The sequence below is a fragment of the Vicugna pacos genome, chromosome 4 (genome assembly GCF_048564905.1).
Source record: "Vicugna pacos chromosome 4, VicPac4, whole genome shotgun sequence".
NCBI classification, from domain to species: Eukaryota; Metazoa; Chordata; class Mammalia; order Artiodactyla; family Camelidae; genus Vicugna; species Vicugna pacos.
Window position 1 is genome coordinate 48204951 of NC_132990.1, and position 13337 is coordinate 48218287.

General features: G+C 42.2%; 1 protein-coding gene across 4 annotated transcripts in view; it reads left to right on the forward strand.

Annotated features, from left to right (window-relative positions):
• The window catches only part of RECK (reversion inducing cysteine rich protein with kazal motifs), a 66696-nt gene extending 53661 nt beyond the window's left edge, over positions 1 to 13035 (forward strand). For all 4 annotated transcript variants that reach the window (XM_031677294.2, XM_031677295.2, XM_072959724.1 and 1 more), the window contains 6 exons: positions 766 to 937; positions 6774 to 6966; positions 8115 to 8325; positions 9483 to 9556; positions 10406 to 10561; positions 11432 to 13035. In XM_031677294.2, the coding sequence (XP_031533154.1) occupies positions 766 to 937; positions 6774 to 6966; positions 8115 to 8325; positions 9483 to 9556; positions 10406 to 10561; positions 11432 to 11653 (1028 nt within the window). In that variant the 3' untranslated portion in view covers positions 11654 to 13035. The remainder of the gene's footprint in view (positions 1 to 765; positions 938 to 6773; positions 6967 to 8114; positions 8326 to 9482; positions 9557 to 10405; positions 10562 to 11431) is intronic.
• The last annotated feature ends 302 nt before the right edge of the window (positions 13036 to 13337 follow it).

The window sequence follows — 13337 nt, forward strand, 5'->3', positions numbered from 1 at the left end:
GAGTTACCTGGAAGACTTCTTTATCTACGTACTTACATCTAAGAGTTTTGGGAAGATGATCTTTACAACTAGCAGGATCCTTTTTCCCTATAGTGTGTAGCCCCTCATGTCCCAGGATAAATTACATCAGTGACTATTTAGCCAGCAGACTCTAAGGAGATTTTTACCAGCCACAAAGTGTACCACATTTGGGGGGACTCAGATAGTGTCCCAGCCCACATATGACTCACAGATAGACTTTTGTAAAAATTCTTGTCTCAAATCACAAAAATTTCCCAAGTTACTACCTTCTTGTTCTCCCCCCCACCCCGTGGAGATGGAAGGAACCTAAGTGAGGTGTTTACAACCTTCATTTTTTGTCTTGTTTTTGCTGTTACCCTTTAACATTCTAGAAATTTCCCAAGTCAGAGATGAACATCTAAATTCTAGATTTTATATACCTGATTGGGAGAAACATTCTTTACTTTTCCGACGTATAGCTTTGTTTATAGGGGTCTCTACCACTGGGGTCAAGATCTGGAGGCCCTCAATTAACTGGCAATAAATGGTACAAAGGAAGCCATTATGCAGACAGATGGCTTTTCAGAACCTTGCCACTTTTAAAAACACTGTAAGAGATTTGAAGGTTGTCTTTTTCTGACTTAATTTAAAATTCTATTCTAACATGAGACCTCCACATACTTGTAGTGGTTTGCCTTAGTTAGGAAATGTGTGGGGGAAGGGGAATGTACACATGCACACTGTTGAGGCTGTCTCCTCTCTCAGGGCTGCCCTGTAACTGTGCAGATCAGTTTGTCCCCGTGTGTGGGCAGAATGGACGCACCTACCCCAGCGCCTGCATTGCTCGCTGCGTGGGCCTCCAAGACCATCAGTTTGAGTTTGGATCATGCATCTCAAAGGATCCATGTAATCCTAACCCCTGCCCCAAAAACCAAAGGTAAGTCAAATGGCTCCTTATCTTTTTCAACTGAAGGCCGTCGCTTACTAAGCATCTACTGCGTACCAGTCAGTGAAAGTACAAAGATGAGTTAAGGTGGCCTCTGCCCTGAAAAGTTGAAGTGTGGAGGGAAAGATCCAGGTAAAGCTGCTTGGTAACATGCTATGGTTGGGGGGCCCAGAAGCTGAGCAGTTGGCACAGTCTGGGGGGAACCTAGGAAAGCCTCTGGAGCACATGCTACTTGGCTGGGAGAAGGAGAAGATTGCAGGCACGGTTTCCGGTGGAGGAAAGGTGGTGGTGGTGAAGGCAGAGAGAGTAACAGGAGCAAAGATCTTGGCTGCTGGAGGTGAGGAGAGAGCGTGGTGTATGCCGGGAGCTGGAGCCGTTCTGTGAGGCTGAAGCAGAAAGCGTGGGGCAAGGAGAGGCAGCAGCTGAGACAAGAAATGGATGCACTCTTACTACGCACTACTTACACCTGATAGTAATAGCAGCTATTCTAGTCATCTACCTCCAGTTTAGGGATTGGACATGAGAAGTCTCTGCAAGTGCAACTTCAGTATTACATGAAGTTATTTGCTTAGGGGCTCCTTTCTTTGTGGTTTCCTCAGGAGCTCAGAGTGCAGTTTATCTCATTTTAATGATGGATTTCTGCACGTGGTGGCCATGGGGCAAGGGTCCTGTGGATTCTCTTAGGTTCCAGAGACCTGAGCAGGACATGTCCCAGTGCCACAGTCCTTGCCTTATGGAGGTTTTATGAAGAAGCAGCAATTGCTTCTCCATCCTGAAAACCCAGTGCAGTGTGGAGGGAGGGGAGTATCTTCTCATGTGTTAAAAGAAATGGCAGAGAGAACTGGTGACCCATCTGGCAACGTTTACATCGTGAAAATGAAGCCCAAAAGGTTCCTATGGACAGAAGACAGGGTGCTGTGCACAAGAAAAAAGGTAAGAAATAAGCCAAAAGGATAATATAGTTGTGTTGGGAGGTAGAATTGAGGATTGTTTTGGTATTTGTTTGTTTGTTAATTTGTTTTCCTCTATTTGTTAACCTTTCTAAATGAGGTTGGCTTGTTTTTATGATAAAATAGTAAGATCTCAAAATGGAAAGGCCTTGCTGGGTATAATATAGATAATAAAAAGAAAAGTTTGAAAAATGCAACTATATGAAGATGAAAATTTTCTGCATGGTAACAAACAAATGACAAACTGAGAATAATATCAGAGAAAGGGCTAATGTCCTTTACAATATAAAGAACCCCTACAAATCAATATGAAAAAGGTCAACAACCTAATATAAAAATGGACAAAAATCAACTACCAACAGAAGATGAACCAAGGATATAAATATAGAAAAAGAAATACAGATGGTTCTTAAACACTTGAAAAGATTTTTTTTTATTGGGGGGAGTAACTGTAGCAACTGTATAAAACCCTAAAATGTCAGTATTTCAACATAATAGATGTTCAGATACAGTCCTTTTTGGGTGTTCAGCTTTCCACATGGTCATTCAGAGACTTAGGATCCTTCTGTTCAGTGATCTGCCATCTCCTACATCCTCTAGTCCTCTGTCCAGCAGATAAGAGAAGGGAGATGATGGAGGTTGCTCATGAGAAGCTTTTAGAGGCCAGGTTAAAATTCATCTCTAATTTCAGTCACATTCCATTGTCTAGAACTTAGTCTCTTGGCCACAACTACTGCCAGGGAGGCTGGGAAATGTAGTCTAGATGTATGCCCAGGAAGAAAATTAAATGAATTTGATGTGTGAACGTCTAGCCAGTCTACCACAATGGTTAACTTTCCTCATATTAAGAGAAATGTAAATTAAATTGAAACTACAATTGTTTACCATTTTCCATCTACCAGATTGGCAAAGGTAGAAAGTTCGATAGCACAATCTAGGGTAACTGGCACCCCCATGCCCATCCCCAGGAGGGGTGGAGGGGAGGACAGTACACCCCCGTGGAGGGCAGTATGGCCAGGCCTGCCAAATCTTAAATACACATACTCTTTGAATCAGCATATATGAATACTTATACTTACATAAAATATCTCTGGAGGAATAAATAAGAAATTGGTAACAGTGGTTGCCTCTGCAGAGGGACCTAGGAGGCTCAGCCATAAAGAGTAGGAGGGAGAATTACTTTTCACTACATATGATTTTGTGTCTTTTCAGTTTCACCAGAGCTTATATTGTCTGTTCAAAAAACAATTGTTTAAAAAATAAAAAGTTGAAAATAAAAAAAAATTAAAGTTTGTATTCATTCATCAAGTATCTAGTGATGTACCAGGCATCTTTCAGGACACTAGGACACAATAGTAAGCAAGACGAAGTTCCTCCCTGATTGTGTTTATTTTAATTTACCCCCCTCCCGATTCCCAGCCTTCCATATTGATCCTCTTATTCTGTATGCTCAAACTGATAATGTTTTTCCTTCAAAAATCACCAAATTTCTCCTGATAGTCTTAGTTCTCTTCCCTTCTATGCTAATAGATAACGAAGTTCTAAATATTCTTTTTCATTATTTCTCCTCAAATGTCTTAAACTTCCATAAAATTATAACTACATGCATTCTGATTTCTTCCTTCCAGTTTTATTGAAATATACTTGACATACAGCATTGTATAAGTTCAAGGTGTACAACACAATGATTCAACTTACATACATCATGTAATGATTGCCACAATGAGTTTACTGAATATTCATCATTTCATATAGATATGAAATTAAAGAAATAGAAAAAAATATTTTTTCCTTGTGATAATAACTCTTAGGATTTACTCTCTTAACAACTTTTATATAACATACAGCAGTGTGAATTATATTTATCATGGGATACATTACGTCTCTAGTACTTATTTGTCTTATAACCAGAAGTTTTGATTACCTTCATCTAATTCTCCCTCTCCTCCCCCCTCACCTCTGGTAACCACAAATCTGATCTTTTTCTATGAGTTTGTTTGTTTTGAAGTATAACTGACCTACAACATTGTCTTAGTTTCTGGTACAGAACATGGTGATTCAGTATTTCCATACATTTTGAAAGATCACCACAATAAGTTTAGTTACTACCTATCACCATATAAGGATACTACATAATTGTGGACTATATTCCCCATACTGTACACTTCATACCTGTGATTCATTTATTTTGCACCTGGAAGTTTGTACTTCTTAATCTCCCTCACCAAGTTCTCTCCTCTCCCCACCCACCTCCCCTCTGGCAACCATCTATTTGTTCTCTTCATCTATGATTCTGTTCCTGTTTTGTTATGTTTGTTCATTTCTTTTGTGTTTAAGATTCCACATGTAAGTGAAATTATACAGTATTTGTGTTTCTCTGTTTGACTTACTTCACTTAGCTTAACACCCTCTAGGTTCATCCGTATTGTCGCAAGTTTCATTCTTTTTTATGGCTGAGTAATATTCGTGTGTGTGTGTGTGTGTGTGTGTGTACACAAACAGATATACCGCAACTTCTTTATCCATTCATCTGTTGATAGGCACTTAGGTTACTTCCATATCTTAGCTATTGTAAATAATACTACAATGAACATAGGGGCACATATATCTTTTCTAGTTAGTGTTTTCATTTTCTTTGGATTAAGTACCCAGAAGTGGGTTTGATGGATCATATGATAGCTTTGTTTTTAATTTTTTTGAGGAACCTCCATGCTGTTTTCTCTAGTGGCTGCACCAATTTACATTCCAAGCAACAGTACACAAGGGTTCCGTTTTCTCTGACTCCTTGCCAACACTTGCTATTTGTTGTCTTTTTGAGAATAGCCATTCTGACAGATGTGAGGTGATATCTCGTTATGGTTTTGACTTGCATTTCCCTGATGATTACTGATGTTGAGGATCTTTTCATGTGCCTGTGGGCCATCTGTATTTCTTCTTTGGAAAATTTCCTATTCAGATCCTCTGCCCATTTTTTGATTGGTTGTTTTTTATGAGTTCTTCGTATATTTTGGATATTAACCCCTTATCAGATACATCATTTGCAAATATCTTTTCCCATTCAATAAGCAGCCTTTTCATTTTGTTGATAGTTTCCCTTGCTGTACAAAAGCTTTTTAGTTTATATAGTCCTATTTGTTTATTTTTGCTTTTGTTTCCCTTGCCAGTGGAGACATATCTAAAAAATATTACTAAGACTGATGTCAAAGAGCATACTACCTATATTTTCTTCTAGAAGTTTTATGGTTTCAAGTCTTACATTTAAGTCTTTAATCCATTTTGAATTTATTTTTGTGTGTGGTGTGAGAAAGTAGTCCAGTTTGATTCTTTTGCATATAGCTACCCAGGTTTCTGAACATCATTTATTGAAGAGGCTACCTTTTTCCCATTGTATATTCTTGCTTCCTTTGTCATACAGTAAGTGTCCATATAAGTATGGGTTCATTTCTGGGCTCTGTATTCTGTTTCATTGATCTGTGTGTCTGCTTCATGTCAATACCATGCTGTTTTGATGACTGTAACTCTGTAGTATGGTTTAAAATCAGGGCATATGATACCCTCAGCTTTGTCCTTCTTTATCAAGATCAGGGTCTCTCGTGTTTCCATACAAATTTTAGAATTGTTTGTTCTAGTTCTATGAAAAGTGCCCTGGTATTTTGATAGGAATTGCATTGAATCTGTAGATTGCCTGGGTAATATGGTCATTTTAATAACATTGGTTCTTCTAATCCATGAGCACGGTATATCTTTCCATCTGTTTGTGTCATCTTCAGTTTCTTTCATTAGTGTCTTACAGTTTTCCAAGTACAGATCTTTTACTTACTTACTTGGATTTATTCCTAGGTATTTTATTCTTTTTGATGTGACTGTAAATGGAACTGTTTTCTTAGCTTCTCTTTACAGGCATTCTGATTCTAAATCCCATCAGAAAAGGCGACCACAGATGGTGGTAGTGATGGTGGTGGTGGTGTTATCAGTGCAGGAAGCGTATCCCTAAAAAGGATAGGAGTAATTTCTTTTGAAGTTAAATAATGCTAGCTACTATATTCTTCTCCTTTTACTTTACAGACTAATATTTGTAGATCCTATTATTTCAGATATCCAGTGAAGGATAAACATTTTAATAGTTTTTATCTTCTTGTAGAAAATTATAAATACCATTACAGAAATGAGGGAGGCAAAAAAAATATAAAGAAGAAAAGAACCATCCTCTCTAACCCCTCTGAAGAAGTTCAGGGGTTGAGAATGAAACAAAGTGCAGGTATTACTAGGAAAACCCAGCTTTATGGAATGGCATTCTCTCGGTGATTTGCAGCCAGCCAGCGTTGGGTCCTCAGCCTTGTGAGCACAGAAGCCTGGATTTTTCAGCACATATTGTGAAGCCTTCTCTTAAGATAGACTCATATTAGCCAAGCTGAAAATTAAGCCCCTGAAAATGCTTCATTTATTATTAACTAGAAGGCCTCCAACATCTGACCCCAGCCCATCTGATGGCCTTATCTCATGCCTCTTCTGCCCTGTGCGTCCTCTGCTCCTGCCCCTGTAGTCCTTGGCCCCTCTCCCAGCACCACGGGGTACTGGACATCACACCTTTGCTCTGCTGCTCCCTCAGCCTGGCAGGCCCTCATCTTCCTGGTTCCAGCCAGGACACCACAATCAGAATGATTCATTCCCATGAGCATTTGGTGTGTGATTTTCTGCCTGATAGCCTGCTTTACACGTGGCTCGGCTCCCCACTCTCCGTACGCTCTTGGGCACAAGGACTATTTCTGATTGTTCTGTTGCCTTCTCCTCAGCCTCCTGTGCCCCGTCAGTGCTTTGCCGGCCCCACCATAGTCCCTCCCAACATTGGCTCACAGTGCCACATTTGTGTTTTTCAGATGCATACCCAAACCACAAGTCTGCCTGACGACTTTTGATAAGTTTGGATGTAGCCAATATGAGTGCTTGCCAAGACAGCTCACCTGTGACCAGGTCCGAGATCCCGTTTGTGACACAAACCACATGGAGCACAGCAATCTCTGCACTCTGTACCAGAGAGGGAAAAGCCTCTTATACAAAGGCCCGTGCCAGGTACCCTTGTCTCCTGACAAACCCAAGTATGCCGAGCATGAAATCAGTTTATGATCTTTTACACTAGTCAGCATTGAGACCCCTTGAGGGTCTTCTGTGAACCCTGTCAAATCTAGAGCGTTCAGCCCTCCACCGAAGATGAGCCATCCCAAGGCTGGCTTTTCCTCCTGACACTGGAGGGCCCCTCGGCTGGTGTGTGAACCTTTGCACGTGTAGTGTACCGAGCAGAAACAGAGTGGCTTCTTGCCCCCAGCCGTCAGGAAAAGACTCTGAAGTCTCACACCGCTGGCATGAGTCAGCAGCACTGTCACTTCCCCTGGTTCTGGGGGCCCTGTTAGAACGCAGCTCAGGAAGAATGCGCGTGAAAACTACCCGCTCTTCCCACTGAAGCTGCACCTGCAGTCCTGAAAAGTGACTGAAAATTTCTCTAAAACTTAACGTAATCTTACATCAGCTCATCTTTCAGTCTTCTAGAGTTGGGGAATCTGTATTCATGTTAAAGAATAACCCCAAGGACAAACTCCCTGAGGCTCCCCGCACACACCATTGCCTGTGTGCCAGCCCCTCTGCCCCCGGGGCCGGCGCTCCTGCCCACAGCCGGCTGACTTCTCCCTGGGCTTGTTTTCCCTCAGAGCTCGGGTTGCAAGTGCGCCGGTACCTTCGCTCTAAATTCCCAGTCTTCCTCTTGTTCCCTCTTTGTGGCTACACGTTTTCTGCTGCATCTTCCTAACCTAACCCCATACCTGCTCTCCTCATCTCTCCATTCTTCCATCTTATCCCAGACCCAGCACGAAATGATAGTGATATGACAAGGCCTCCAAATTTGCATGAAGATGGGTCTTATTTTCTTCAAAACAGGCTCTTCTGGAATAATAGAAGTCTGGAGGGAGGGGGAATTTTTACCTCGTATCACTTCACATAGAACGCACACCCAAGTCCACAGAGGCTGAGAGAGCAATCTCTTCATCCTGGGACAGGCCTGTGGCCCCACCCCCACCCCGCGGTGAGCAGCCTCAGGAGCTGGCGTAAGAAGGTCCAAGAATGTACACTGTCTTTGTCTCCTTTCTGAAAATAGGGTTACCTTAACTGTTGGTTAAAAAGAGTGCACTTAGAGGTTTGCAGGCTAAACGTGCTCTGCTTGTCTTCAGCCTTTCTGCAGAGCCACGGAGCCCATATGTGGGCACGACGGGGAGACCTACGGCAGCGTGTGTGCTGCCTACTCGGACCGGGTGGCAGTGGACTACTACGGGCCCTGCCAGGCCGTCGGGGCCCTCTCCGAGCACAGCCCCGCGGCCGAGTGCGCTGCTGTGAAGTGCCCGTCGCTCTCAGCGGCCGAGTGCAGACCCATCCTCCCGCCCGGTAGGCCGGCGGTGTTTGGGGTGGGGCGGGGCTCGGACTGCGAACGTTTGCTCATCTGTCTCCAGAGACTGAGTCCCTGAGCGTGGACTGGATTGTTTAAACTTTGCACGGTCTTGATTCCACCTGATGCTGATTAGAGGGTCTGCTCCTGGTCAGCTTTAAAAAGCTGATTTTTACCATAGAGGACATCTGGTGGTTTAAAAACAAACCGAAAACTTTTTTCAATCTTACCCCAAACACCAACATATAAATGGCAATATTTAATTACCAAAATTATGGTTATTAGTTCAAATGCACAATATTGTAAAGTTAATGAGTAAAGAATTAGTAATGAATGAATAAATAATTGAAATCGTTTTGATGAACACAAACATTTGAAATTGAGAAAAACAGAAGACATTTGTTGTCTTAGATTGGCCTTAGCGCATCTAATTTAATTGTTTTAGTTGCTTATAATCAAGAAAGTCTTGTTTCATATGGGCTATTATAAGCGGTACCAGTTTTTAAATGGCTTACCTTAGTCTCATATTCTTCAGTTGAACAGAGGTGGCAGAAGAGACTTTATCCCAAGTCTGCACAGAGCAGAGTAATCTGGAGTTTAACAAGTTCATTCCTCAATCCACAAACTCAGCAAATGTTTCCTGAGCTTCCACTGTGTGCTGGACACCTGGGCACTGGGGACACAGCAGTGAGCAAAACAAAGCCTCTGTTCTCCTGGAGACCACGTTCTGATATTTTGTCATTTTTAGCAGTTTAAAATTAAATGTGACTCAAACAAACACTCATGGATCCCTGAAACGCTTGCTCCCATGTTTTGCAGACTGGAAAGCACTTGCCTGGGGTCTCACAGTGAGTTCTGAGCAGGGCAGAGTCTAGGCCTGCGTCTCTTGAGAGGCCAGCGCGCTCTGTGCTGTGTTGCACCACAGCTGCCTCGCCTAGGGAGTGGCACAGGAGGAAAGCACGACGGAGGAAGGATTTTTGTAGATGTATAGATTGTAAGACCCCAAGTTGGTCAGGGAACATAAATAAAAGTACAGTCATCAGGAAAGACTGTTGTAACATTCCTAGCACAAAATGGAGGGCTGGTAATTTCACCAACTATTTTGAATCCTCTTTCTTTCTAATTCTGAACACATGAAATGTTTTCTGTTATACAGGTGCTTGTTGCCCTTTATGTGCTGGGATGTTAAGAGTTTTATTTGACAAAGAGAAACTGGATACCATTGCTAAGGTAAGTTGTTTTAGGTGCCATATACTTTTGAAACTGTATTGATAAACCTCTCAGTAATTGTACAGATAGAACGCGTCATCTCACCTACTTATAGATGAAGAAACTAATTTGCACAGAAGCAGTTTGCCCAAGGCCATATAGCTCACAACCAGGAGAATGGGGTTTGAGCTCAGGCTGTCTAGCTCCCAGTCCTTTGCTCCTTCCCTCTACAGCCTGGCCATGTAGTGACCTTGCTCTGCACATCAGGCAGCCTGGGCCTTTCTTAGAAAAGGTCTCCTGCTGGTGTAGTGAGTGGAGTGAGGGCTGGAGGCAAAACAGGCAGTCAGAGACTGCAAAATGCCCAGATGGTTGCAGGGTTACCTGCCCTCACGCAGTCCCCATTCCTCCGGAGGTGTGTCCACAGTCAGCCACCTTCCCGTGATGGTTTTGCCCCTTTCCCTTTTCTGGACCATCACTTTTGCTGCTCATTCTTGTGGAGACAGGGTTCCAGCCAACACCTGCCACTACCTAGAAAATGATGCCCATTTAGATTAAAATATCTATATTTTTACAGGAAGGCTTTAATTATTTCCCTGTAGCCTCTAACTCAGAACTGTCACTTAAACACTCTCACCAGGAGCACTTTTTTTTTTTTAATCTCTGCCACAAAGCTCAGCAGTCAGAAAAAAACCCATTGGGATGGGCTCTGTGGATATTCAGAATTTAGCCAGCAAGGCCTTGTTGGGGCCTGCACTTAGGGGATCCTTGGTTGAAAGAGCCTTCTTGGCTTAGGCAAGGTAGCAAGGCAGCTTAGGCAGTAATAAGGAATTCTTTTTTTTTTCGGGTAATAGAATTTTTTTCTCTTCCTAGGTAACAAACAAAAAGCCAATAACAGTTCTGGAAATACTTCAGAAAATCCGCATGCACGTGTCTGTGCCACAGTGTGACGTATTTGGATACTTCAGCATTGAATCAGAAATTGTGATCCTGATCATTCCTGTCGATCATTATCCAAAAGCTTTGCAGGTGGGTTCAGCACACTTGTGCAGCCATCCTATCCCTTTCAAGTTTGGCGGACTTGGGAGAGGGTGAGGAAATGGAGACATTTGGAAAGTTGGGCCAAGCTTGGGGCTTGGGGGATGGAAGAGAAAAGCATGCAGTCTCTGAGGGACGGGGCTGTAGCAGGTGAGCAGCTGCAGACAGGTCCACATTTGACAACAGAGCAGTTGAGGGAAAAGGTTGGGATGCTGTGGCTCAGAGTGTGCAGAGATGGAAGACATCTGCTCATCGAGGCCCAGGGAGGGCAGGGACTAACACAGGGACTGACACAGGTCACACAGTGACAAGGCCAGAACGAACTCCTGTCTCCTGAGGGCTGCACTCCCGCTGGGGAGGGGGAGCCCCAGAGCTGGTCTCATGTGCCCCGATTTTACTTCCTCAAAATTTAGAGGTGAACCTCACTCAGGCAGGCTTGAGTTTCAGCATCAACATAGGTGACGGCTCAAGGGAACAGGGTGAACACAGTGGTTTGTAAACTCTCTCAATTAGGAATCTCGTCAAGTCTAATTGCTTTCTTCTTAATGTGTACGTAGGCACTGAAAGGCCACTCCCTGTGACTGTTTAAGCATGAAAAGATAATGTCTAAATGTGAATAAGCCGTGAACAGGATTGTGGGAAAAGAAAGGGCAGTGCAGTGTGGGTCATACATGTCTTCTCTGATTATGATCTCCCTTGATGATGTAATTATTTGTGTAGTAAATTAAGACTATATTAAAACGTTACTTCACCTGAGAGAAGAACAGAGAAAGTGTATTCTTGATGTTGAAATCTGTCTGACTTGACCTTTTCACGGGTGCTGTGGTTTTATGTTAAAAGAATCTGATTATCCTCTCCCAGATCGAGGCCTGCAATAAAGAAGCAGAGAAGATCGAATCCCTTATCAACTCTGACAGCCCCACTCTGGCGGCCCACGTCCCCCTCTCTGCCCTCATCATTTCCCAGGTGCAGGTCTCCAGCAGCCTGCCCTCGGCTGCTGCTGTGGCCCAGCCTCCCTGCCACTCCTGCCTCTTCCTCCTCAGCCTGGGCCTCGCCTGGCACAGGGTCTGGACACAAAACTGATTGCCCATGAAAAGTGCAAAATGATCCTTGATCTAATTTTCTCTACCTTGGGAAAGACGTGCAGGACTACAGGTTTGTAGCTGAATAGTGGCCAAGTCAAAGCACTTGTCACCTCTATTCACCACACAGTATTTTTCTTAATTGCCAATATTAGTAGGATTTTTGTTTTGTTTCTTCCAGTGTTACAGTACATTCTTCCAAATCCTTTATGGTAAGAGGATGTCTCCTGGTAGATCACTGCCTTACAATTTACATTTTGCTCCTGAATGAGTCCCCAACTCTAAAACAAATTCTATGTCGTTGATAAATGAGATGATCACTTTTTAGAAAGATAACTCATTTTACTATGGGCTTTGTATCACAGAAACTTCATTTCAGAGTTCTTTTCAGTATTAAGGTGCCCCGAGTGTGTGTGTGTTTGTTTACAGATAATTCCTTATTCTGTCTGGAAGTGAAGGGTCACAGCAAAGAGCCACTGCTATTAGAGTATGAAGTCAAGATCAGGCACCTTTGGAATTCTCATGTAAATCATCAGGCAAATTTAATTTACAGAAATCTAATTCAGGAATCCATCTATTGTGTTAAGCAAAAACAAGCTAAGTAAATGGCACTCACATGATAAATGGTAAGTGACAGTTTCAGTGGTGTCTAATGTGTGTCTGTGAAAGGGAGAAGCTATATTGCATCAAAGCATCTTGCATTATGCATTTTTGTATTAACCAGATATGTATTCTTTGGTATCATCCAAGTTAAATTTAGAGTTTTTAAATATCAACCTTTAAACCAATTGCTGCTACTTATGTAATTGCCAAAAAGTGAAATAATTAGTAGTTCATGTAAATAATACATGATTTTTCTATTTTATTATGAAGAAGGTGAATAGCCATATTTGTAAAATGACAATCATGTGTGTTAACCCAGTACTTTCCGTTCATGAAGACACATTTGCTTTTTGTGACATGCACAGTGTAGATAAGTGTTCTGTCTGACTTTCTTTTTTGATATAGAATTATAAAGAATTGTGGTTTATATATTTAAAAGTGTCAATCTAAGTATTAAATGTATGCATGTTGTCCAAGAAATTGAATACTTTGAATGTGTTTCACAGTTTGAAATAAGCTATTCAGTGTAATACTTCTTGTTTATATGCACCTGAACTTAGATTTTACACGAAGCGTTTTTTTCAGTGTTATGTGTACCCTCTGAAATATATAGGGATATGCTTGTTATACCAAAATTTTGTTTAAAAGTGGGCACTTAAAGCTTTCAGAATATCTCAGTGTTGATGTAGCATGTTTGTTGCAATTGCTTTTTCTATATAAATGTCTTCAATGCAATATACTGGAAAGCTTTTCTATTATAATAAAATAATTTTTATATGATGATGTGTATTTCCAAGCAGTATGCATATTCAAAATACACACTGATCCGTCGTGGGTGAGCTATGTCCTTTGCATTGGAATAAGAAGTTATGGGAGTGTTATTCTTGGGGAAGTAGAGCAGCTGGGACAGAGCTAGTCAGAGCCAACCCAGGTCCGACCAGAGGCCAGGCTGTGGCAGAAAGTCAAGTACAAAGACCCCAGCTCTAGGTCTTCTGGACCCAGGAACAGACAAGGCAGTTCTACTTCCCACTGCCTCAGCCGATATTCCAGCCCCAGGGGACGTCCTGCAGCAGAGGGAGCTT